Here is a 26,455-nt window from a genome sequence, read left to right as displayed (position 1 = left end):
AAGTGAAAGTCCACAGAGAGTTGTTGGATAAAAATGAAGAATCAGTTTGGGCAGAGGGAATTGGCTGCTTCTCAGAAATCACCAGATATGAAGTTTCATCCTGTTTATTCTAAACAATTAAGAAACAGTTTCTAAAGTCAGGAATCAAACCTGAGGTCTTTCATATGCAGGCCATGCATTAGGCACTCTAAAGCTCTGGGGTTTTCTATGTTGAGTTTCATTTTAATATACAGTTCAAGGGCAGCTCATCCCTCGTATTATTTTTTTATTATTATTTAAGGAAAAAAAAAATCACAGTCATTTTACCCACACTGCTACTTTTCAGAATGAGAATCTGCTGCCTTCACAGTCTGAGCAGACTGCTGAAAAAACACACTGTTCCCAAAGGTGACATCACATGAGCTGAAAACCTTTGCTTTACAGACCTTTTTGTTTCAGGTTAAATCTTACCACTAATTATTTTTGCATGGAAAAATATGTTAGTTCCAGGGGAAGGCACGGATCCTAAAGCTCTCCACAGAAAGAGTGGGCTCCTGATGTCTAGTCAGTGCCAGTAGCCCTGAAACCATGAAGTCCAAGTGTAGTTTCCATCAGCTGGAATCATATTTGTACCTGGAATGACACCTGTATGTAATATATCCCAGGGGAGACAGAGACTGCAGCACTGCGAGGCTCAGCCAAGAGGCTGCTAAAAAAAACAAACACAAACCAACTAAACACAACAGTTGGTGCAGGAGAAGAGCCTTCAAGGATGAGGCAAGACACAGCCCTCCCAGCAGGCTGCAGGTGCTGCTGGCTCCACTGGACTCAGAGATGCAATGGCACAGCAGCGTCCAAAATCTGTCATCACGGGTGATGAAACGTGTTTGCAACACTGAACCCTGATTTCAATGAAAGTCTGAAGAGGGAAGGCATGGAGGCACAATAAAGCAGCACACTGAGCAGCTCTGAAGGTGGTTACCAAGAAGGGCTGTTGCTTGGGGACTCACAGGTAACACAGGTCTGCCCCTAATCAGGGAACAGGGAGAGACAAAACAAGTTTTTGTCTTCTAAACTTACCCTGATCCATCCAGTGGTGGTTCTGCTGTGATGGGCACGGCCTCAAAACACAGCCCTGTGTAGCTGTGAATATGAAAAACTGCTTGTGCAAGTCTCTCCCATGACTAATTGCTACTGTCTGTTTAATTGTGTGGTTGGGTTGCCACATGTTTTCATCTTCCTATTGGCATTTTTAAGAGCTGGATTATGAGCTGTGAAGGGAACTGCTAATCCCATGCCTTTACCTTCAGGAATCCAAAAGCCTGAAAAAGGGGAGGGAGCCCACAGCTGGTTCCTCCCTGGGCTCCTACCAGCACAGAGATGGAACTCCTCCTGGCCATTTTTCTCTCTGCTTTGACTGTTTTTGTGGCAATAGCATTCTATTATGGACATGACAAGGCAGAAGTTCCTCATGAATTCAGTGAGCGAAGAAAGCTTTATGTTCTTCACTACTTGCTGAACTTTGCGTTTGGTATGGTAAGTAAAACTTGATTAAAGCTGGAGTTTTTAATTTAATTTCTGTTGGAGGGATAATGATTAGGATAAATGTTCAAATATAATCAGCTGGATTAATTTGGTGATGTGAGCAGATGGTGCTAGCCAGCACCAAAGGAAATGTGGAAAATGAAATTCTGTGCAATTCCCAGTTTTTTCCTGACAGCCTGTGTTTTAGCTTGTTGTTCCTGTTGCCTCAAGACGGTGCTGGAAGGCTTGGAAGGGAAGTGCACGGGGTACGTGGAATTTCTGCTCTGCATCGCCCCGTGCTGACTTACAGAGGGAGCAATCAGATGATGTCTGTGACCTCCTCTCCAGCCCTGTCACTCTGCTCCCGGGCCGCCTGAGAGAGCTGCCACGTTCAGTCTTTTGCCTTTCAAAGAAGCTAAACGACTTTCTTTTTTGAGACAGTACACATAATATATAAACTGACTTTCAGTGTCGTTGCTTTTGGCACGTTTGGGATCCTCCCTTGCTTCTCTTCAAAGCTAGAACGGGACTTGCACTTGTCTTTCTGTCTCATCAATCATCCTGCCCTGAATTAATTATTGCCTCTATCATCTTAAAAACACTTCTCCTGTGATACCTAAACCAAGCTTCTTTTCTTTTAGTTGTCTCTTTGGCTCATGCATTACATTTCACTTCAGTTCTGTGTTCTAATGTTATTAATTCTCCTTTCCTTTTTCTACTCTGTTGCTTGTTAAGTTTTGTTTGCAGTCAGGCAGCGAGCTCCCGAGGAGGTGACTCCCATCAGCTCTGGAGCCCTGCCCTACCCAGGCCCCAACACTGCTACCACAGCAAAGCACTAAAATAGGATAGGAATTGAAGTCAAATTTGATTTTCTTACAGCTGTTGTACAACATGTGAACTTCCAGATTTTCTAAAAGCTGTATGTTTACCCTTTATCCATCGAAGTTTTGTCTTTGTGTAATTCATTTGTTAAACTGCAGAATTTAGAAATTTGCTGCTGGTTGATGTGGTTTTTAACTTCTGAACTTACAATTTTGTGTCCTTTCTGCTGGCCAGGCACGAGCAACTCAAAGGAACAGAAAGACAAGGATATTAATGTATAGTTAAACCAGAATTTAAATGCAAGTTCAAGTCGTGTAGCAACTCTTGCTTTTGCTGTTGGGCAAATTCCGTACGCCAAAGTAGCCAAATCCTTTCAAGGGCTGACAATCCATGATGTCAAAACTTCATGGAAAATTAAAGTTTACTAGTATATCCAGTCCCCAGCTGGGACGAAAGCCAGCACTAAACACAGAGGAGAGAGAAGTGAGAAGGACTCCTAGGACTCCTCTTTTTTCAGTATTTCTAAGACAAAGAAGATCTCTACATTCTATACCAGTAGCTTTAACCTTTGCTGTTACAAAGGTATTAGTGTGAGGAAAGAAAATACCGGAGGGAGATGGAAGATTAAAGAAATAAAATTATTTTCCCACAGACATAAACCAGGAGTTCAGCAGAAGGATTCAGTCTGAGACTAAAACTTTGCCATAGCACGATCCTTCCTGCATGTGGGATCAGCTCCTCAGGTGGCCTAAAACAGGATACCTACACCAAATTTAACAGGACCACATTACTGAGCTGTGTGAGGTCTGTGAAACGGGAGGTGAAAGCCACGAGGGTGGGGTTTTAGGATCCACACAGACCTTTGCAAGTGAAATCCTCTGACATACATCTGCACAAATCACGGCAGCACGACTAAGTGAAGTGCTGGTTGGAGATGTCTGCTGTGGAAATCACACAAAACCAACTCCAGGGGAGTGGGAACACTGCAATCCCACCTCATCTTCTTGCTCTGAGCAGGAATAGAGCAGAGCAGCCTACCACTGAACCAGCTTAAAGCCATGGGATGCGATGAAGTCGACAAGCTCAGAGTGCCATAAGAACCTTAGCCCGAGTGTTTAATTAAGAATCAGTGAGCTGTGAGAAGATCAAGCCAGGGTTCACAGCTATTCTTGGTCAGGAGGACAGCTGTGGTAAATGCTATGGAATTTTTTTTTTTTTCTGCAAGTTTAAAAGTAGTGTGAGCTTGGGAAATGAAATATTGGCCAGGTTTCTTCATCCAAAGATAAAATGCTGTGACTACTCTCTCCTTATTTTGCTCTGAAACACCTGACAAAGTGAAGTATGTGACACCTTCTTCTATCTACTGTTAATAGCTGCTTTTTTTTCCTACTGAATTGACCATGCAGCTTTAATTTTTTAATGATCAATCTCTAGTTTAGGTGGAAATTTGCATTAATTTTTGGTTTCTTTTATTAACAGGCAACATTTTTGGACAAAGTAGGTATCGTCTCAGAGGTTCATTTCCTCAGGGCTACAATGGAGAATATACCACCACTGAAAGATAAACACCTTCTTATCAAGGACTTAAGATTTGAAAGGGTTAAAGTAAGAATTTACCAGTGCAAAACGTCAAACACTAGCCAAAGAAGAGGAGTCCTTTATTTCCATGGAGGAGTTGGATGGTTGGGAAGCATCCGTGAGTAACCCAAATATAATCTGAGCTCTGACTGCACACGAGTCACAGGGTGGGGGAGGCTGGAAGGGACCCCAGTGGTCCCACCTTTCTGCCCCAGCAGGGTCATCCCGCAGCACACGGCACAGGATTGTGTCCTGACAGGGCTGGAATATCTCCAGGGAGGGAGGCTCCACACCCACCCCTCATGGAGTTTCTGATCTGATCTGATCTTTCATAAATTACAAGAAGAATTAGTAGGTTAAGCATTATAAGTAACAAAATTAATTTCAGAACAGCAGAATAATTTGATTTCCATGCAGTAGGCATCATGTTAAATTGCCTTTCTTGTGTCTCTGGAATATTCTCTGATCATTTTTTTCCTTCCTCCTCAGGCTTGTGAAGAAAGTTGAAAATCTCCTTAGAACTTTATTTCTTATTTTAAAGCACCCCTTTTGTGTTCACACGTGTGTGCAAGCTTCTGTGTGTGTGTATCCTGCTGTGGGTCTTTATAGTGGCCAAACAAGAACAAGACACGTTTTGGTGTTTGAAATGGAAATGCCTAAGAGATGAGGTGGTGCCTCGTGCACAAGAAAAATTCTTGTGCTGGATTTAGTGGGAGTTTTTGTATTTATTTTTTTTTTTAGCAAATTCTCACTTTCAAAACCACTTTAGAAGTGGCAGCAGTGGTGCAGTCCATTAACTGACTTTTCAAAGAGGGGACCAAAGCAGTGCACTGGTGTAAATTCCAGGTTTCTTGCTGGCAAGGAGATTCCCAGAGATGTAAGGGAATGGTGAGCAATGCCCAGATTAGACCGTGCCACGACGAGGGAATCACAGTGTGGCGTCAGTCACACCACAGAGATCAGGATTGCAGAACATCAGGTTGTTTTTAAAGCCAGTTACAATCATGGAAACGTTTTGTTTTCCAGGGGCCTACGAAAGAACGTGCCGCTACTTGGCCAGGAAGAGCAACTCAGTGGTGGTGTCTGTGGGGTGAGTGGAGTCAGACACACACTGGCAGCAATCTGTGCCTCCTCCTGGGTCTGTAAACATTTAGCCAAGCTCCTTGTAAAGCACCTGCATTTAATGATCCCATGTTTCACCAGCACTAATTTCTCTTGAGAAGAATTAGTCAACTAATCCCCACTTGTTCATTTGCAAATGAAATCCATTACAATAATTTTGTAATTTGTTGCCACCGCTAAGAGCTGAGGATGTTTTTGTTTTCTAGAGCCATATGCAAACCACCTTAAGCTGAAAGCCTGAAGTGTTTCTGTTATAAGCACAGTTGCCCAGGCCACCAAATACTCATTTTAGTAGTTGAGAAAAACTGAAGGGATATCCACATTTAACTTGCAATCAACCTGAGATGAACATTAAAAGTATTTTCCCAATGAATTGTAATGAATTTTTAAGAGAACCATTTTATAAAAGTTCAGGAAAAGAGTTGATGTCTTGAAAATTGATTACAATTGCACTAAATGCTATTTGCAAGCTAAAATACTTGAAGAACCAATACCTCATTGATTCTGTTTAAAGAATTCACCTTACAGAACACCCCTGTAAACCTTTCAGATTGTCATCATCAATTTTCTATGCTCATAATCTCTAACAATGTGTTGGGAAATGTTCACTTCAGTTTCTAACTGGAATTACTGTAACCGATTCAGACACACCTGCCCTGGCAGCTACTTCCAAAAGAACTCTGCTTGTGCCTTTAGTTACCTAAAAGATAGATAGAGAAGTATTTTGTAAAGACAGAACAGTGTTCTGACTCTCCCAAACGTGAATAGTAGCAAATAATACATCAACAGCACCAATTGGGATCAATTCCCTTGCTGTAATTATGATCTCAGGATATTCTCCTGTCTTCAGAGAGAAGGAGATGAACGACAAGAGGCCAAGGGGCCCATTCACTGTTTGTGACTCTGCTAAAACGCTTTCACTCCTCTGAACATGAGCCAGAGTGTGTCCAGGTGGCCAAGAAGGCCAATGGATCCTGGCCTGGATTAGGAACAATGTGGCCAACAGGGCCAGGGCAATGATTCTGCCCCTGGACTCAGCACTGGTGAGGCCACCCCTGGTGTGCTGTGTCCAATTCTGGGCCCTCAGCTCAGGAAGGACATGGAGGGGCTGGAGCAGGTCCAGAGAAGAGCAACGAGGCTGGGGAAGGGACTGGAGCACAAGTGCTGTGAGGAGAGGCTGAGGGAGCTGGGGCTGCTCAGCCTGGAGAAGAGGAGGCTCAGGGGAGACCTCCTCACTCTCTGCAACTCCCTGACAGGAGGGGGGAGCCAGGGGGGGGTTGGTCTCTTTTCCCAGGCAATGATCAGCAAGACAAGAGGGCTTGGTCTCAAGTTGTGCCAGGGGAGGTTTAGGTTGGATATTGGGAAGAATTTCTTTGCAGAGAGGGTGCTCAGCCATTGGAATGGGCTGCCCAGGGAAGTGGGGGATTCTCCGTCCCTGGAGGTTTTTAAGCTGAGACTGGATGTGGCATCAGTGCCATGGGCTGGGAACCACAGTGGGGTTGGATCAAGGGTTGGACTTGATGATCTCGGAGGTCCCTTCCAACCCAGCTGATTCTGTGATTCTATGATTCTATGATTCTATGATTCTATGATTCTGTGATTCTATGATTCTATGATTCTATGACTCTCTTTAGGTATCGTTTGGCTCCCGAGCACCCCTTCCCAGCCCAGTTTGAGGACTGTGTCACTGCCACCATCCACTTCCTGAGGACTGCCCAGGACCACGGCGTCGACCCTTCCCGTGTCGTCGTCTGCGGGGACAGCAGTGGGGGGACCCTCGCTGCTGCTGTCGCCCAAGCCCTGGTGAACAGAAGGGACGTCCCAAAGCTGAGAGCACAAATCCTGATCTATCCTTTTCTCCAGTGTGTGGACTTTAATTTGCCTTCTTATCAGCAGAACGAGAGAATCCCCATTTTGTTAAAGGAACGAACTTTGGTTCTGGGCTTGAAGTACATGAATAAAGACTTGTCTGTCCTCCCAGAACTGTTTAAAGGTCGCCACGTTCCAGAAGATCTGAGGCCGAAGTACCAGAAATGGGTGAGTCCTGACTACATCCCCCAAGAGTTTAAAACAAGAGGTTACAAACCAAGTCCAACATATCCATCCTCAGAAGAAATCTATGCACATACCAAGGGTATTTTTGACCCTGTTTTTTCACCACTGTTGGCTGAAGACAGTGTTGTTGCTCAGGTCCCTGAGACTTTCCTGCTGACCTGTGAATTTGATGTGCTCAGAGATGATGGACTGCTGTACAAGAAACGATTGGAGGACCATGGGATAAAAGTGACCTGGTGCCACCTGCAAGAGGGATTCCATGGAACAGTGTTCTCAGCAACTTTGGGTGGGGGAGCAGCATTCAAATCTGGAATTAAAGGCCTGGATAAGGTAGTAAATTTTTTAAGATTGATGTAAAATTCAATTTCTTGCTTTCCTTTCCTGAGTCCTATCTTATTGCTTATGAAGACTTTTTTTTTAAAAAATCAATTTTCCTTAAGTCATATCACCTTAGATTTCTGCATTGCATCTGTTCTTCTTTTTATCTGATAAGCTGATTTCATGATGGCTTTTGCTTAATTTTCTTCCAGGAGAGGCAAAATCAGGTGGACTTACATTTCCTTCCTCTACCAACTCTTCAGTTTTCTCTTGTAGCCATTAAAGATCCAGTCCACATAGCAAGGGGTTTGCAGTGCAGTTTGGTTTAATGAAGTTCTGGTAATATTAAAACTCAAACCACGTTTGAGGACAACTTGGGGCAGGTAACAGGGCACGAAATCTGCAGGGTCAGTGTATAATGAGCACAGGTAATGGTTTAGGAAAGCCTGGTGAGAGCTGAATTTGAAACAAGCTTAAAGAGTTCTCTGTTCTGAATACAGGAGGAAAAATGTGAAAATGGGCATAAGTGAAAGGAGGGGAAGGAAAGGAAAGGAGGAGACAAAAAGGGTTAGGCCTGGAATTACAGATGTTATAAGAAGTATTGGTTAAGGAAAACAACTAAAAAAAACATGCATATATATTTTATATAGAGATAAAAGATATGTGGGGATATAAAGCAATATCAGTTCCTTTACAAAGAGCTTGTATTGTTTAGGCCTGCACTGCCTGGTGCAGGAAGGACTTTTCCATAGAGGGACACTGTAAAGTGCCATCACAGAGAAAGGACAATGAAGGAGAAAGGAAAAAGAACCAAATCGAAGTTCATGTCAATCTTAAGCTGTTTACAACAAGAGATGTATGATAAGTAAAACTCTACAAAATAAAATGGCATAACAAGGGTGTAAGGTATTTTCTTAGAAATGTACTCAACATTGTCAATAAATGCAGTAAATGTTTTAATGACGCTGTGCTGAGGTGAATTTATAACTGTAGAAGAGTGTAATTATTTCAGTTTCTATTATAGTCTTATATCCCGAATTACAATAATTTATCATGTCACTAGACTCTATGGTCCTAAATTCTTCAGTGAGTTATACTTGGGAGGCATGATGCAAAAAGGCATGAAGCAGGGTGAGGATGCAATTTTACTTACAGTCAAAACTTCTGACTGTCTTTGCTTAAATTAACACCTGGAACACTCCCCACACTAAAATTACTGTCCCTCTTGTCAGGGAAATTTCCAGTTCTGTCATGTACAAATAACATTCTCTGTACTTGATATTATTGTATATATTTCCTGCCCCCCACTGGCTTATTTAAACCATGACCAAAAGCCAAGTGCTGCAAAGAGTTATGTGAGGAAGGTGTTCTGACACAGGACACCCCACAGCCAAGGGAAGGACGTTCTGCAATGCTCTGCATGGCTGGGATTTCTATTCAACATATGAGCAAATAAAGCCTGCCAGAACAATATGAGTGACATTTAGTCACACTCACATAGCACAGCCAGAGAAAGAGGAAATTTTACAGGGATCTTCCATGTGGCCTCTCTAGAGTGAATACAATGTGAACAAGGAAAAGACCCTGCAAATCTTTCCAGTCTTTCCTGATTTCCAGGCACACATCTTCACTGACACTGTTGAATGCTGCCTGGTTTTCATATGGGCAACCCATGCCACTAATGCTGAGGTGACATCAGTGGCACTTTGTCCATGAAGGGACAGACCAGTACATTCCTGACACTGAAATACGGATCCAGTCAGGCTGAGACAAAGGCTGACAACTGGCAAATCTCTCATGGGTATTACAACCCAAAGATGACATGCTGAAGATAATACAGATTTATTTTTTTTTTAACCCAGAGAACTGCTGGGTTATCGAGGAGTCTTTGTCTATGAAGAGCTTAGGAAAATATGACCTTGAGAAATAAGTTTTCTTAGATGGGGCAGTTACTTCCCATCTTGACAGAAACAACCAGTTCCTTCCACAAGGGAAGGTGAGGTGCCCCAGGGATGATTCCCTCTGGAGTTTGCACCCTGAGTGAAGAGACAGCCCATGCCATGCTGCTCTCCAGGCAGGAATGGGTGTGGACAAGGCTCATCCATCCAGTGGTATTAACCCCAAATAACATGGACATGAGCCACATTTCTTATCTGGTCTCTAGACTTTGGCCCAAAGGCACTTATATCCCAAATAAGAGGATCCAGGAACAGATCAACACGCTGTCAAGACCTGCAAACAAGTGAAATGCTGGAAAGCTCAGTGCAACTGGGAAGTCTTGACACCCTTTGAGCAGCTCTGTGTTACAGGAAGATGCTGAAGGAAACAAGGAGAGGGACAGGGAATGGCCCTGCACTGTTCCATCAGCAGGTGTCAGCACACACCTGGCTTTGCAGGTACCTGGCAAAGCTCCTCGTGCCCTGGGCACACTGGGGGAGGACCTGAGAGGCATCACTGAAGGGCAATCTGTGCTTTAGATTTATATATTTTACTGAACCTCTTGTTGTGTCCTCATAGCCTGAAGCTGTCTGTTTAAGAACAGAGCACATTTTAAGCCATAACAACTTTAGATTACCTGTTCCAAACCAATCAACTGTGGTTTACTGATTTTAATAAACCAATTAAGGGGTTTATTAAGAAGTCTACAACTGCAATTATGTTCTGCTTTGCTGTCTTCACATCACCTCTTTGTACCACTCTAGTTAAAAGTCACATACCACAGAAAGTATTTTTAAAACGAGGAGGCAATTAGCAAACATTCCAAATTTATTGGCTATATTATTTATAAATAATATTATTTACTTTAAAGCATTTAACAGTATTTTCTGCCTATGATGCACATTGACTGTACTGCTCCTGAAATAAATAAGCATAATCTTGTAAACTATGGCTGCTTTTATTGCTGTCAGTCTTCCTTCTCTGACTGCCCCTTACCTCAGTGATTCACTGTGCTGACAGTGAAGACACTGCTAAGCTGAATATTTGGAGCTCTGAGACTCAGACAAACCTGGCCATGGCAAAATAAGGGCAGTTGCAGTTGTTATGTTTACATTTGAATTACCTGTGACTTAATAAAAATACATTTTGGTGTGGTGACCTGCCACGGAATCCCAGGTGGATGTTCCAGGGCAGCATATTTGGAATTCATTTCCAATTTCTGTGAGCAGAACTGATCCACTCTGAGGAACAGAATTGCACAGCTACAGAGACACAGACACCCAACAGTCCTCCCAGATTTCTAAATGCTACCTACCAAAAGCCTCCTGTTGAACCAGCATTTCAAAAATGTATCTGCTCTGAACCCTACAACACAAGATCTGAATTTCCAGATCTGAATGCTAATACACAACATTTGTCATATTTTAATTTTTTTTTTTTAATACAGTGCAGCTTTTTACTCCAGAACTTGTTAGCAGCTGTTTAGCCTATGAGTCATTTGGAAGACTTTCACTTCAAAGAATAACTCCAGAGGAAGAGAGGAAAGGCTAAAATAAAGATTTGTGGCAGACTAAGTGAAAGATGGCTTTCAGTCGTGAGTAAGAGCAAAACACACAGGGAGTAACTACTCATTTGGGTGGGGAGATGGAGATAAGAAAAAGGGAGGACACCGAAAGGGAGGTGGGAGGCAGAGTAAGTGAAGGACATGGATGAGGCAAATACACAGAACCTTTAAACACCAGTATGGCAGAGCATATACTAAGCTGTAATTTCTTAAAGCTTCTTATTGCCACTGTAAAGGGCATATTAAATCCACCTCACAGATCAGAAGATTCGGGCTGGCACGTATGGAGAGGTCTGAGATGCTTCCAGTGATTTGTTTATATAAAACCAAGAAAAGAAATGTGAACTGAAGGGGGGTAAGTTCCTCATATGCTCTCCTTGGTAAAACCAAAGTCAGTTAAATTACTCTACAGGGTCTAACTGTCCTACTAAATTACCTAGAGAAAACAATAATAATTTAAAAAAGCCAGACAAATTACCACAGTGTTTCAGTTTGAAATGAACATTAAAAAAACAAAGGACTGTATCAGAATCTAGTATTTCTGGGTTTATTTTTTTTTTAATAAATTATTTTTTCCTGTTTCCTTCCAGTCAGTTATTAAGCCTGGCTGTGCCTGATGGAATCAATACCCCAGTCATCACAGTGACTCCTTTATTACTCACTCACTGTAGGATTTCCTGTGTTCCACAGAGCTCTGCAATAGTCACCTGACTGCAGGCCACTGTGAGAGGAAAGAGCCTGCAGCCAAAAGTGGAATGTTTTGCACTGTTCTGGAGAAAAACTTGACAAGGAAAACCACTAACACATGACAGTCCCAGGGCTCAGCAGCTCCACTGACCCTTCTGCCTTCCTCGGTGTTGGCTTTGGCAGCTGCTGCCTCTGCTGCTGAAAACTGAGGGGAAGCTGATGAGTTTGACACATTCTCAGCCTGCAAAGCTGGGTGTGATTCCACAGCTACAAAAGCCTTTGAAAATCCCATGGGTTGGGCCTGGGGAAAACCAGCAAATATGGTATTTCTTTGGATAGGTGTTGTTATTGTACTTTGCCTTCCCATCATTGTTCTGACCATTAGAAATATGCTGAAAAATTAATAAGAGAAGGAAGTTTAGAATATCTCTCTACTGCTAGAAAGAGAAGAAGCCTTTTAGTTTGCAAAGATTTAAGGTATTCATTTCATGGAGTGGATTGAAAGGCAATAAAATATTTTTTTTTGATAATTTAACACCTCAAAAACAATTTGGGGAAAAAACCCACTGAAAACCTCAATGGCTGTTTTATAACAATGTGAGAGACTGACAGTGGTCACAGATATTCCTACCCATCCATCTGCAGGTACAGGAATGGCTGACTGGAAATAGCTGAAATATCTGGAATATAAGGCACCAATATCATGACATAATTGTCAATATGAGCATCCCTAGAAGGACCAAGCAGCTCTCAGATCATGGGGTTTGCTTGACTGTGGACAAACATGGACATTGTAGTAACAGGGCAAACAGCACAGAGAACATGTTCTAACTGAGCATGCTCTGAGGATCCTCTAAGAGTAACACATTAAGAGATTAAGACATTAAGATATTATTCTCAAACATTACTTCACCACCACTTCTTTAGCAACAGAAAGGCTGTAAAGCAGAGCTGAAAGATTTTTGTTCAGATTGCCACGAAACTGTACAACAGATTCTTGCTGATGACAACTGCCAGGGCATAACATCAAAAAGCAAACAACCAAAACCAAACTGTAATTTACCAGATTTGTAAATTTAATTTTAAATAAAAAAAGACAGTAAAGCAGGGTTCCTTCCACTGTGTCAGATCCATTAAGGTTTCAAAACAGAGACGGTGTCTGTGAGGTGTTCTGGTTTTGATTAAAGGTGATTAACTACTGACTCACTGAAAAGGTGAAGAAAAATCTTGCTGCCAACACGGTGTCAGCAAGAGCTCAGAGAGCCCCAGCAGACAGACACGTGCTCTTTGATATGGAGCTTTCACAATGGGAACTGAGCCCTCCCAATATCAGGAGTTTTGATATGGAGCTTTCACAATGGGAACTGAGCCCTCCCAGTATCAGGAGTTTAACCGGCTCTGGTTGCCTTTAAAAGTTTCATTTACTGCCACTGAAGTACTAAGTGCCTTGAGGAATTTATTGTTCTTGATTAGAGGTTCTTCTGAAAGCACAAAAATTGCCTCCTCTGAGGATTCAAATATAAGAAATCATCAAGAATGGTGAAATGCAGCCTTCAAAGGTGATCTCCATGTGGGAATTTATTTCAGGGTGTTTGGGTTGATGGCACAGACATCAGCAATCAGCACTTAGTAAGATCTGTGCTCTTCTGACAGGAATATTTGGGAAAACAAATAGCAGAAACCCGCTGGCTGTGCTGTAATATCACAATATTTATATACTATAATAATATAAATATAATATAATATAATAATATAGTATCACAAACTGTTTCTAGAACTAACAACCAGCATCCCTGGGCTGCCCCAGCTGTGCTGCAGAGCCTGTGCAGGACAGCTGAGAGGTTTGGGACAGACTGAGCCCTGGCCACGGAGACCTGAGCTTGGCTTCAACATAACCACCCATATCCTAAATTTGTGTAAGGGAAAGGGCCCAGATCAGCCAATCTCAGCACAGAAAAGACCCTTACAGTGAGCAGCTGATGACCTGCCTCTTTCCCAATATCCCACACATCCTTTTCCCACACATTCTGATCTTCACAAGCCAGTGTTGTGCAAATCAGCTGTCGGTACTGCTTTGATTTAAATCAATACTTTGATTTAGCTAACAAAGCTAAGGACTAATTCAGTTTTCTGACTACAGTTCCACTTTAAAAGCCAGGACACTAAAAGGGGTTTGTGAGCTGTAAATTTAAAGTAGTGTGGAAAAGGGTATTCTAGTAAGAAGAATACAAACCAGAAAAATTATTTCATCAAACAACTGCCACCAACTGTAATCATCCCTCACCAACACACCTGTATTCATAATGTCTCCACATTGTACTACAGACAAGAATTACAATGAATATAAAACTCTGAGGGTGTAGCTAATGAAAAGCTTTGACCAGAAATAACAGTGGCTTGAATCTACAAACACACCACCGTGTGCCTGGAGAGACCTTCCTGTATGTTAAGGCTTGCACTGATTTTATACACTGAGCAAATGTACTCTTACACAAACCAGAATTAAAGTATGACTGTGCCTGTGCATTCCCCTACGAAACAATTCATTAAAAAATGTGGATTTGAATATTTTTATTCTCAGAGAAGAATATATGTACACCTCGATGAGAACTGCAGGTAGCCCCATGTCACTAAAATTCAACACTGCAACATTCATCCATAATGAATCCACAACAAACCAAACAGTCTGCAAATCAGGGCCCTCTGAATACTAATTTCTCCTTGTTAGTGAAGAGCTTGTGCTATCAATCAATTCCATATGCCTTGAATCCCACCTTTTGTAAAGGGTACAACCCCCCCACCCTGCCCTCTCCTCATTGTCAGGAAGTGTTGCCAATATTATCATTAGCAAAAGGAGGGTGGAGAAAACTGCATTGCATTGTATTGCAACATTATAAACTTTTATTCCTGCCTATGACCCGAGCTCTTAGTCTCCTGTGAAGACACCTCAGACACACTTGGAAACAAGTCTTGACACAGCAGAGATTTTTGAGATTTCCCTTCCACCGAAGTGAAATGGCATCTGTTTGTACAACTTTAGCAATTATAGGAATGATTTATATTTCTCCTGTTCTGATACCAGCGCTGGTTTTGGTGGGGGTATTGTATGATCTTTTCAATTCAGAGCTGCCACCTGGGATTGACCAACCTCTAAAGCTCCGTTTTTTCAATGCCGTGATGATTTCAGCCTTGCTCGCGGTAAGTCACCTTCCTTCAGGCTGGGATTGCACTTGGATTTGGGAAGGACAGTTGGGAGCTGGAAGATAATGGCTTTTTAAAAACAAAAAAAAAGGAAGCAATTCAGCCCCCTGAAGCCTGTAAGCACTGATATATGAACCAAAACATGTTAAATTAACTCATAAAACTGATATGACTAATCCTAAAAGCTTCTTTGGATTTTTCAGTCAAACTGCAGCCACTTTTTTTCTGGAAAACTGTTTCATATGACAATTTAAAGCAAGGATTTAGATGTATCCTGTACCTATTGAAGGGCATGTACATATAATAAATAATCCTGTCTGTTCAGGAGCAAGCCAACATTACTCCTCTTCTTCCAAATTCTTTCTTTCCAACAGGGAAAGATATTGCAGAAGGTGGGGATCTGCGATGATTTCACTGTATTGCGAATACTGCTCGATGGAATACCCCCCTGGAGAGACTCCAAACTGCTTATCAAAGATCTCAGAGTAGATGAGGTACCCCTGAGGATTTATCAGCCCAAAAGCCCACCCACTGGCAAAAGAAGAGGAATTCTGTATTTTCACGGAGGCGCTGGCACATTTGGGAGCATTAGTAAGAAATGGGCAAGTTTTATTTTTCAAGTCAAATCCAAACCCCTACATTTTTACCTTCAGACATGTCAGGCAGTGTGTGCCCTCTCCTTCCCAATGACACCTGTCTTTGCAGTCTCAGTGCTAGAAAGTGTTTGTGCTCAGTGCTGGAAAGTGTTTGTGGAATGAATGGTCTCATGTTAGGGGAAGTCACATCTCTGCTTCCTTTGGGCTACAGATCCCAGAGCCCCTCACTCAGCTGTCAGCAGAGGGACTCTGCTCTGCTCAGAATACTCTTCTCCTACATAAAATATATAACATGGGCCCAAGGAAGAATTTAAAGAATACATTTTAAAAAAAAAGAATCTGTAAATATATTCCCATTCATGCAAACATGAATCCAAATGAAGGGAAATACAAATAATGAATGAGCAGTTTGGGGAAGTTTGATTCTTGTGGTGACACAGGATCCTTGACATTTTTTCCCAGAAAGGGAGACAGTCCTTGTTGTCTCAGTAGCTGGGAGCTCAGCTCCTGACTGCTCTGGATCCCCTCCTGAGCAACCAAGGCTATGAGTGCTTTGTCTGGAAACCAAGGCCCCTAGTATGAAAATCTGGATTTTATTCCAGGGGCCAGACAGGGTAATTTCTAGGGTTTAAATCTTTTATTGTTTCAAAGGGTGGGTCTGCACTAGCACTGTATTGGTCAGACTTCAGGTTCCTGGTTCCTTCAGCACCCTGCAGGAACAATGACCTAACTCCCAGTGCCTCAGGTTCCACTCTGCACTGGGCAGAAATAATCTCCCCTGGCTTCACTGCACGTGAAGCTGGGTGGTGTGTCAGGCTCTTTGTCTGGAGCTAGTTTGGGTGGCAGGGAGGACTCAAGAGATGAGCCCCTGTGATCTGAGTGAAAGGTGAATTCCTTTCACTTGGAGAAAAAAACACACCACAAGTTGCACAGTGAGTGGTTGTTCACATTGCCATGGCTGAATGTAGGAGCCATCCCCATGCACTGAGTGTGGGACCTGGCCTTTGGCTTCAGTTCCCATTGGAACTCGATAACAGGAAAGCCCCCAGCAGGATGACAAGCTTTCAAAAGGACCTGGGGAATCTCCAGCCCAGGAGGCCTGAAGTCTGCAACCAGCAAATTAGCAGAAGCTACAATGAGGAACAGAATCAATGGACAGATGAATATGGCTCATTCCTTAAAATCCATACAAATGGAAGTCATGCTTCCTGCACAAACCACAGAATCCCAGAATGGTTTGGGTTGGAAGGGACCTTAAAGCTCATCCAGTCTCACCCCCTGCCATGGGCAGGGACACCTTCCACTAGCCCAGGTTGCTCCAAGCCCTGTCCAACCTGGCCTTGGACATTTCCAGGGATGGGGCAGCCACAGGTTCAGAGTTAATGTCCCCAAATGGAAGTGGTGAATGCCAGGCTCAAAAGGAGCAAATAGAAATGGCTCTTCACACCTTTGTGAGCAAGTGAGGGAACTCCTCCCTGCACAAAGCTGTTAATGTTAAATCATGGGGTCGAGAAGTGGTTTGGGTAATTCAGAGCAGAAACATTAATCAAGGGCATTAGGTGTAAAGACAGCTTCTGTCTCAGAGGAGTGCCCTGAGTCCTGTATGCACTCATAGCCTTGGTTGCTCAGGAGGGGATCCAGAGCAGTCAGGGGCTGAGCTCCCAGCTACTGAGACAACAAGGACTGTCTCCCTTTCTGGAAAAAATGTCAAGGATCCTGTGTCACCACAAGAATCAAACTTCCCCAAACTGCTCATTCATTATTCCTGTATGCTCCTTATTACTTTATGTTTGTCCTCAGCTTATGCTCTGCTCAGACAGCTTTTTTTGAGCTCTCACACCAGGTGAAGTGTGAGAGCAGCCTAGACAGATCTCTGGGTATCCCCAGTATCACCATCCTTACCTGCCCTTGTGATGGCCTGACAGCCACAGACCAACAACCAGAGAACTTGTTCACATGTAAAGACCACACTGCAGAGCAGAAGTAACTCACTGGTCTATATTTTCATTTCAAAGGGATGTTTGATTTTCAAACCATCATTTCTGATAAACTTTCTCTTTAGGAGCCTTTGAAAGGATATGCCGCTATATGGCCAAAAAATGCAACTCAGTGGTTGTGTCTGTTGGGTAAGTGTTACTTTTCCATAGAAGTATTTATGGGAATACAGCTCTCAGTCAAAATATTTCTGAAAAATATGCTAAAAATATTTACTATTTTAGATCATACTCCTTAATTTTCACTTAATTTAGAATTTATTTAATTTAGGAATGTGCTTATAGGCGAAGTAGCTGTAACACCATTAGTTTGGCCTTCCAATCTACACTAGTTAAAAGAATATAATCTTTAAAATCTAGGAAATAAAGGGCCTACATAACTGTCACAGCAATCACAAGCATCACAAATTCAATGTTTGTAATTCTGTTGACAATGACCACAATATCTTTGGCACTTCAGGTACCGTTTGGCTCCAGAACACCCATACCCAGGGCAGTACTTTGACTGTCTCAATGCCACCTTGTACTTCATGAGGAATTTAGAAGAGTACCACGTGGATCCTGCTCTCATCATCGTCAGTGGGGACAGCTGTGGAGCTAATTTTGCTACAGTTATTTGCCAGATCCTGCTGAATAATCGAGATCTGCCAAAAGTCCGTGCTCAGGTCCTGCTTTACCCGGGGCTGCAGGGGCTGGATTTCCAGCTGCCCTCCTACCAGCAGAACGCTTCAGTGCCCATCTTGTACCGGAAGCTGGTTCTCTACTTCTGCTTCCGTTACCTTAACAAAGAACCTAAATTTCTGAAAGACATCCTGCACAACTGCCACGTTTGTGAGAGTGTGAGGAGCAAGTATAAAAAATGGGTGAGTGCTGACCTCATTCCTGATGAATTTAAGATCAGAGGCTACGTACCCCCGACGCCCCCGTCGTACAAACCTGAAGTCTATGAAACTATCAAGGAAGTTCTAGCACTGACATTTTCCCCACTTTTAGCTGAAGATTCTGTTATTTGCCAGCTCCCAGAGGCCTACATTGTGACCTGTGAGTTTGATGTGCTGAGGGATGATGGACTGCTGTACAAGAAGAGACTAGAGGACAATGGTGTTCAAGTGACCTGGTATCACTCTGAGAGTGGCTTCCATGGAATTCTAGCCTTTTTTGGCTATGGGATTTTTTCCTTTTTTTCTGGAAAAAAGATAGTGGATAATCTGGTGAATTATATAAACAGTTTGTAGAAGGATTTTTCAGAAGAAAGATGCAAGTCTGGCATTATCCTTGATGAATTTATACTTGGCAAAGAATGTAAACACTATTGATTTATGGTTTAGATTTTGACTGCATTTTGTACTTTCTAATTTCTGCTTCTGCAGTGACTCTCAAACAAATGCTATGATTATTTAAAGCACCACCATTCTAGAAAACACAGCAGTAAGACCGAGCTGCAAAGGTGAGGCACCTGGCCTGGCCTGTTTCACTAAAACAATTCCAGTATCTTGGCATGGCTGGCACTCACTGAAGGGAAGTGACAGGAATCTTCCTGGAGAGTCTTCAACTGCCCAGAAATGCTGAAGACAACAACTGAGGTCTGCTTTGGCCCTGGTGAGACAGGAGGTGTTTATGGTATCAGATGGAGAGCTCGGGTTCTATGAAGTCTTAGGGCAGACAGTGGAATTGCAGCCATGAATTTAATTCCTAGGGTTAATCTGCACAAAGACTGCTCTAGAAAAAGGGTACTCAAAAGGAAGGCTCCTGTCTGGAGCAGAAGTCTTAAACTGGAACTAGAATGAGTTTGATTTTGTCTGGAATCTGAAAAATAATGTTTCATTTTGGAACTTGATTCTTAAACTGGAATCCCTGAACTTCAGTGAGTGTGCACCTGTTAGGGAAGTGCAGAGCTGAGACTTTTCTTTTCTGTAGCCTTTGTTTTCCTTTCAGGATTATCTTGTGCTCAAAGCTACCTGTTATGCTGTTTGTTGACAAAGTTCTGAAGATCATGTAAGAAGGTAGAGAAGCACAACATTATATTATCTGTATTATCCCTGTAATGCTGTGGCGATTCTGTGATGCTTTCAACAACAAAAAATAAAAGCTAGCACTGCAAATATCTGTGTTGCAAGAGTTACATTTGCTAAACACATACTGACTGATAAACCTGACTGAACCTTGTGGTGAAAGGAACCACAAAACACAGGCAGGCAGAGACAACAAGCTTGCTAATTCCACCTGGTCACATTTGTGCACAGTAATTGGCTAATTAGACAACTGGATAGGATCACATAACTGTGAAAACATAACACAAACTGAAAGTCCAGGAACACTGCTGGGTGGACTATTATTTTTTTAGTGAACTTTTGCTGGGTTTAAACAAAATATTACCCTCTACTTCAGAATATTTTATCATGACCATGTGCCTTACTAAAAACACTCAACTTCTCACAGGGAAAAAATATGAAATTAATTTTTTATAAAATTTTGTAACTAAAATGACATGGTACTTTCCCCCCATCGCTTACAGTTTAAATTTAAAACAACAATAACAACAACAACAAAACCATTGCTGCCTACTAAACTTCGATTCTTACCTCTTTCCCTTCCCTGGGAATTTGCAATGCCAGTGTTCTGACATCCTAGTTGTTTGAAGAGTTGCAGACTTAGATTCACAATTGATTAATTAGTTCATTATCAAGCATCATTTAAAGTACACCATCTCTACATTAGCACAATCCCATTCCTCAGCAAGAACAAGATAAAGTAGTTTGATTTGAAACTCTTTAATCACTAGTATCTTCATTTTATGCTGCACCTGTAGCACACTGAGTTACTGAAGGTTACCTCCTACAAGGTCACCCAGTCATGAATCTGAACTTCCTGTGGCTTTTCTTAACCACAGACTTCTGCTAAAAGAAAACACAAACACTAAAAAGACCTGATATTGGGGAAATGACATAATTTTCTAAGTTCACCTTTCCAAAAGAGCACTGGGGTGGATCCATGTGGCCCTTTGGAGTGACAATCATCACAGGCAGGTTCCCAGCTCTGAGGGAACTCTCCTTCAGGCAGGTGTTTTACAGTGGCACAGACTCAAAGCACACAAATGCCCTGTGTCCATTTTCCACCTCCAACTAATTTGATATTAATGCAGTTCATTCTCCCACCTAGGGACTGGTTTCTTGCAAAAATTCCAAAATAGTGCTAGCATAGATCTGTTAGTGAATCCAGGACTTGCACCAACTTATCTTTTGTGAGATAACGGGAGTGAGGGAGAAAGAAAGTAGGAAAGATACCTGCTAATGTATTTGTAAAGGGGAGGAGGGGGGTTTTTACCAGAGCAAACAAAGACTCAGGAAGTAGCAAGCCAAATATATCTTGGAAAGTCAAATCAAAGACATCTCAGATCACTGCTGTTCAGCAGAATGGCAGTGGTACTCACAGTGCTGGTGTTATTCTTAGCAGGTTTTGTTGCTGGATTTATACTGTTGGTCATGGGGGCGATTAATTTTGATTTTTCCAACTCAGAAATTCCTCCTGGAGTGAACCAGCCTGCAAAGCTCCGAATCATTCATATAATTTTAATAAGCACAGCTGTGGTGGTAAGTGAACCTGGCGTGATTTCTGGGGGAAGAACAGTGAACCTGTAGATTTTAAACTTAATGCAGTGCTAGAAGCCTGCCTGGAATTAATTTCCAGAGAGGAGAGTAGGGCTTTGCTGTCATGCTGCATGTTGTATTTAGCTCAGTTTTGCTAAAGAAACTTTTACCAGACTTTTGACACTGCACTGCTCTAGTCCAGTCCTGCCCAGCTCTGCCTTAGGTGGTACCAAAATGCTGCCTGACACAAGTGTGGGGAGGTCTGACCGTGCTTCTGCCATGACTTGTGCTAACCCAGCAGGGATTCGACCAAGAATGTTTGATGAGGAGTTATGTATTTGTTTGGAACATCAAATGAGAAACTGAACATTTCAGAATTGGTTTTGGGAAGGGGGAGTTTGTGTTGCACAAGTGACAAAACGAGGTAACGTTGCCCAAGAGGAGCTGAAGGAATTCTGTCTGCCCTAAATACATTTATGTAACTCCTGCAGCAACCAAGCAGGATTGTCTGATGGGAATGAGGGGCTCTGGCCAGCCCAGCTCTTCCAGGTGAACCAGCCTGGGTAGGTAACCAGTCCCCAAAAGCTGCACTGAACAGCTGGTGATCTCTGCTGACAGAGGAGCTCTCTGAATCACGGGTGATTCCAGGTACTGACAGATGTACAGGTGCTCTCGTGACAGGTGCTGTTAGATAGGAGATAGCAGAAATTGGGCATATATTTAATTTAATTAATTTAATTAAACGTCTCCAAGAGGGACAAACTATTTAAAATTTAAACAAGAAAAAAAGGGAAAAAAAATTCTGTGTCAGAAATACTCTAGATTACAGTGGACCATAGGAAGGAATTCTAGACATATTTTCTCATGCTTTGGCAGCACAGAGCTTGTAATTAGAAAAAGATTACTTCACCTAAGCTGGAAAAGCCAGTTCTCTCTTGATCATCAATCCACTGCCCACTTGTACCCTAAACCAGCATTATATACTGCAATATAAACAACACAGGGTAAAAGAAAACAAGCAAGAAGAATGTGAGAGTGAGAGCAGGCATGGAGAACAGTATAAACAGCTGGAGTCACTAATGAAAAGGTCTGTCATAGGTAAATATATGGAGTCATGACACTGTGCTGACAATCCATGCAAATGTGGATGTGTAGTAAGAAATATTCATAATAGAATATTGAATATTGTGAACTTGATCCAGATCTTCCTCAGGAGCAAAGTACTGTTTTGGCATGGCTACAGAATGTATTTCAGAACAGAGACTATGCCTTTCCTTTTGATTTATGCAAAGTTATGCTGGACCATATTTGATTTGTATTCTTTTCATCTCCCCCTGCCTGGCACGAATATCCCTGTGGCAGAAGTTCATTCCTACTAAATATCTCAGGGTCTTCTTGTCAGTACCTTGCACACACCAGTGAGACTTCTGAGATGAATCAAAAAGCAATTATCAAATATATTCTTAGCTTAATTCTACTTTGGGCAAGTATCTGTACCATAAAAATCAGCACCAGAACAATCACTTCTGCTCTGGTTTCACATCTTCTGGGGGGCAAGGATAGACTAACCCATGAAAACCAATCTCACTTGCAGTGTTAGGTAAAGGACCCACTGAGAAAGCAGAGAGATCTGTCTCAGCAGTCTGTTAATTCTGCTCTGTCTGGGGTTCTGGTCTTTGGTTCATGTAACTCTCTGATAACCTCTCCTGATGCTGCTGTCACTTGTTCAGTTGTACTTTACCTGTACAACTACTCTGTTCATTTATTACTGCCCTAAAATTCATGACTGAGATACCCTGAGTTTACTGTCCACACAGTTCCTTTACTTTGGAAAGTACAGAATCTTTTCAGTGACCTCTCTGTTCTCTTTGCCTTTGAACAGGGAAAGATTTTGGAAAACATTGGCATCTGCACCCAGGTGAGCTTTGTCCGGTACATGCAAGGCAGAAAGACCCTGGGAGTGGACCCAAAGCTCTTCATCAAGGATCTGTGGTTTGAGAAAGTGCCTGTAAGGATTTACCAGCCTAAGGCTCCATCTGCCAGCCAAAGGAGAGGTGTTATGTTTTTCCATGGAGGAGGATGGGTATTTGGAAGTATTGGTAAGATATCTAACAGAAAACACACTATAGTTTAGTTAAATACATACATACTTCATAAATAGTAAAGCTGGTTGTTGCTTGATCTGTGACAGTTACAACCTTTGAGTATAACCACAACCTCCTCATTCTTGCTGCCAGAAGAAAGCATCTGCTGTGCTTCATGGAGCTTTTCTTACACACAAGGACAATTACATGAGGGGAAAATTAATGAATGAAGGGGTACAAAAGATCTGAGGAGCTGTGTAGGAAGGGGCAGAGAAAAATAGAGAGTATTTTCTTCTTGCAATTCTTTGACTTATGCAATAGGCAAGATCAGTACTCTGGGGAAAAAACCCAACCCAAACCCCACCAACTGTTTCTTTCAGAGACCCACGAAAAGCTGTGTCGCTCTATTGCCAGAGACAGTGACTCCGTGGTTGTATCTGTGGGGTGAGTCTCTGCTCCTGCTGCTTTTGAGAGATTATTTCCCACAGTGCAAATATCACCTTCTGTGCCCCCCCAGTCATAGCAACAACCTTCCTCGGAGAAATGTCTCTGTGGGACTTGTCAGGGGTGTGATTTACAAATTCACTCTGCTCTTCTCTGGAGCCACTGAAGATTGACTCGGGCTGTTTTCACTGTCTGACTACACCACAAATAATGCTTTGGGATATCTAGCTGGAAAATGAAGTTTTGGATCAATGTTTTCAAATTCCAAACTCAAAAGTGATTGTGAACAGATAGTAAGCCATATGATCTCCTTAATCCTTATTCAAGGAAAGCCTGCTTGATGCTTACAGAAGCATGACATGAATGACAAGCTAATACTTCATCAAAATACTGGCATGATGATTCGAATTATGAGGATATGGTTACATAACTTTGCCTAACAAAGACATAAACCAGAAGTATTGCCACTTGTTCCTGGCCCATGGAAAGCTAAAGTAGAAAATAATTAAATGATTGTCAGTAAAACCTGCATATAGTTGGCAGCTGAGTACTCCTGTGTTGTTAAAGACCTGAGAGATATCATGAACAAATGATATCATGACAAAATAATCTGCACCACCCAGGCACAGTTTATTGATGATCAACCCGTGGAGACAATGAACATTCTGAGGTGATTGGGGTACTGCTGGTTGCAGGAACGTTTCAAACTAGTGTTTCCTTCTGTTAAATTGTTGCCTCTCTGTGTCCCAGGTACCGTCTGGCCCCGGAGCACAAATACCCCGCTGCCTACGAGGACTGCCTGAACGCCACCCAGCACTTCCTGCAGCGCCTGGAGCACTACGGCGTGGACCCTGCCCGGGTCACTGTCTGTGGGGACAGTGCTGGGGGCAACCTGGCAGCTGCTGTGAGCCAGACCCTTGCAGGCAGGTCAGACCTCCCCAAACTGCGTGCTCAGATCCTGCTCTACCCGGGCCTTCAGGCCCTGGACTTCAATTTACCATCTTATCAACAGAATCGGGGAGTCCCTCTGTTATTCCGAGAACGTGCTGCTTTCTATGTATTACAGTATCTAAATGGGAATGCAACGAATCTGGAAGAGGTCTTGGAAGGTTCCCATATTCCTATAGACATCAAATTAAACTACCAAAAGTGGGTGAGTCCAGACAACATCCCCGAGAAATTTAAGGTCAGAGGCTACAAGCCACGTGTGCTGCTTGACTGTACAACTGAAGTTTTTGAGAAGGTGAAGAGACTCTGCGAGCCCAACCTGTGCCCTCTGCTGGCTGAAGACACAATTCTTCAGCAGCTGCCAGAATCTTTCATCCTGACCTGTGAGTACGACGTGCTGCGGGACGACGGCTTGTTGTACAAGAAGAGGCTGGAGGACAACGGTGTCCGGGTGACCTGGTGCCACCTCGAGGATGGATTCCATGGGATCATGAACTCCTTTGGGAGCGACTGGTTGTCATTTCCATCTGGAAAGAGGGGTCTTGACAACGTTATAAACTTCCTGAAAAGCATATAGCGACATTTTTCTTCGTTCCTGTAAGAATTGCCAAATTCCTGTGGTCTTTTATGCTTCTGAATTCCATGTAAGAAGTTCAGATAGGACAATTGGTTAAAAAGCAATTATGCCAGGATGAGTAATGTAAAAGGTATTTCAAGAGTGCTATGAAAGTGTCTTTTAGTGCTGTTTGAAGTATTCCATGCACAGTCTGCCTACTTCAGTGATCTGTTTGGACTAGACACTTGTTATTCTCTCCGTAAATATAAAAAATGCAGTAAAATTTTAAGTCAACATCTGGTCTGACCTATTTTATTCAGTTGTAACTGATGATTCCATTATTCCTAGAAGGGTGTGTTTTGGCAAAGGGGAGAGGCACTGGCACTGCAGAGCTGTAATGCAGAGCCTGTGCCCTGTGCTACATGTGGCACCCGAGTCTAAGATTCCCAGTCACCAACTTGCAGAAGATGTCTGTGGGTGGGTAACTGGTATTTTAGACTCAAAAGAAATGAAGTTACAACTGTCCCCAACAGAGATACTCTATTGACAGCTTAGTTCAAATTACAGTGGAGGAAATGTTGTGTTTTCCTATGTTTATCAAACATACGAGTATGCTGAAAAACTTGTGCTTAAACAGAATCCTAGAATCAGGGAATGGCCTGGGTTGGAAGGAACATTAAAGCTCATCTCATTCCAAGCCCCTGCCATGGGCAGAGACACCTTCCACTAGACCAGGTTGCTCAAAACCTCAAATACTCTAACAAGAAAATAAACCTGATGCATTTACTTTTGCAGAGCACATTAATTAGGTGCCCCCTCCTCCTGCCCCCCCCCGTGTTAGTTCCCATTCTCTCTTCTAAATATCCTTGTTAAAACTACATATTCCAAACTACTTAAAGCATGCCCACAACAGAGGAAGCACTATGTCGTGCCTGCAGATCAGCTGAATGAGACAATTCAACCTCTACATTCACTGGCTCTGCTTGTAAATACATGTCATAAACTAGAACTCCAACAGAACTCGGCTGCTGCCTCTGAACACTCACTCTTACCATCCACACTCCAAGGATTCCCTACAGAATACCAGGCCCTTTATCAGTGCCACAATTACCATAAAGATAAACAGGATATTAAACACATTGACTCTTTGCCAATGTGGTGAGTGCTGGCCCATTGCATAACACCTCCAAGGACTTTGAAGTGTGTGACACTTGCCAAGATCTCTTGGAACTGGGACAGCTCTAGGGCTTAGAGCTACCTGAGAAAGCCAAACCAAAGAAAGGCATGAAGACATGTCATATTTGACTACGTGAAATGGCATTTTTGAATCTACTGCCAGTGATACTGCTGGTGATTATTGTTGCTTCATTCATATTAGCAATCATGAGAACAACTCAAACTCAGTTTGCCCATCGCAGCATCCCTCCTGGAGTGAGCCATCCCGGACGACTTCGATTT

At 42.6% G+C, this 26,455-nt stretch overlaps 3 protein-coding genes across 3 annotated transcripts; all 3 read left to right on the top strand.

The window, feature by feature from the left end:
- Positions 1-1,359: 1,359 nt before the first annotated feature.
- Positions 1,360-7,437, top strand: LOC127470691 (arylacetamide deacetylase-like 4). The gene is made up of 4 exons (XM_051786481.1): positions 1,360-1,515; positions 3,805-4,021; positions 4,930-4,993; positions 6,660-7,437. The coding sequence occupies exons 1-4, from the start codon at positions 1,360-1,362 to the stop codon at positions 7,435-7,437; spliced, it is 1,215 nt and encodes a 404-aa protein (XP_051642441.1).
- A 7,102-nt stretch (positions 7,438-14,539) lies between these two features.
- LOC127470697 (arylacetamide deacetylase-like 4) lies at positions 14,540-18,899 on the top strand. Its single transcript, XM_051786488.1, has 4 exons — positions 14,540-14,785; positions 15,163-15,379; positions 17,447-17,510; positions 17,839-18,899. The coding sequence occupies exons 1-4, from the start codon at positions 14,603-14,605 to the stop codon at positions 18,611-18,613; spliced, it is 1,239 nt and encodes a 412-aa protein (XP_051642448.1). The 5' UTR covers positions 14,540-14,602; the 3' UTR covers positions 18,614-18,899.
- A 1,892-nt stretch (positions 18,900-20,791) lies between these two features.
- Positions 20,792-25,165, top strand: LOC127470692 (arylacetamide deacetylase-like 4). Its single transcript, XM_051786482.1, has 4 exons — positions 20,792-20,968; positions 22,848-23,064; positions 23,430-23,493; positions 24,244-25,165. Exons 1-4 carry the CDS (start codon positions 20,792-20,794, stop codon positions 25,016-25,018), a joined length of 1,233 nt encoding a protein of 410 aa, XP_051642442.1. The 3' UTR covers positions 25,019-25,165.
- The last annotated feature ends 1,290 nt before the right edge of the window (positions 25,166-26,455 follow it).

This window comes from Manacus candei, unplaced genomic scaffold, assembly GCF_025592945.1.
Source record: "Manacus candei isolate 608988 ecotype Guabito, Panama unplaced genomic scaffold, ASM2559294v1 h1tg000022l, whole genome shotgun sequence".
Taxonomy (NCBI): Eukaryota; Metazoa; Chordata; class Aves; order Passeriformes; family Pipridae; genus Manacus; species Manacus candei.
The sequence above is the reverse complement of the archived record's forward strand: the minus strand, read 5'-3'. Positions and strand labels throughout refer to the sequence as shown.

What these genes read in the sequence shown, in the direction of transcription:
- LOC127470691 (XM_051786481.1), top strand. Translation starts at nt 1,360, where the DNA reads ATGGAACTCCTCCTGGCCATTTTTCTCTCTGCTTTGACTGTTTTTGTG. An exon ending in TGGATGGTTGGGAAGCATCC is followed by an intron (nt 4,022 to 4,929) that starts GTGAGTAACCCA and finishes TTTGTTTTCCAG; the next exon opens with GGGCCTACGAAAGAACGTGC. An exon ending in TCAGTGGTGGTGTCTGTGGG is followed by an intron (nt 4,994 to 6,659) that starts GTGAGTGGAGTC and finishes GACTCTCTTTAG; the next exon opens with GTATCGTTTGGCTCCCGAGC.
- LOC127470697 (XM_051786488.1), top strand. Translation starts at nt 14,603, where the DNA reads ATGGCATCTGTTTGTACAACTTTAGCAATTATAGGAATGATTTATATT. An exon ending in TGGCACATTTGGGAGCATTA is followed by an intron (nt 15,380 to 17,446) that starts GTAAGAAATGGG and finishes CTTTCTCTTTAG; the next exon opens with GAGCCTTTGAAAGGATATGC. An exon ending in TCAGTGGTTGTGTCTGTTGG is followed by an intron (nt 17,511 to 17,838) that starts GTAAGTGTTACT and finishes TTGGCACTTCAG; the next exon opens with GTACCGTTTGGCTCCAGAAC.
- LOC127470692 (XM_051786482.1), top strand. Translation starts at nt 20,792, where the DNA reads ATGGCAGTGGTACTCACAGTGCTGGTGTTATTCTTAGCAGGTTTTGTT. An exon ending in TAATAAGCACAGCTGTGGTG is followed by an intron (nt 20,969 to 22,847) that starts GTAAGTGAACCT and finishes GCCTTTGAACAG; the next exon opens with GGAAAGATTTTGGAAAACAT. An exon ending in TCCGTGGTTGTATCTGTGGG is followed by an intron (nt 23,494 to 24,243) that starts GTGAGTCTCTGC and finishes TCTGTGTCCCAG; the next exon opens with GTACCGTCTGGCCCCGGAGC.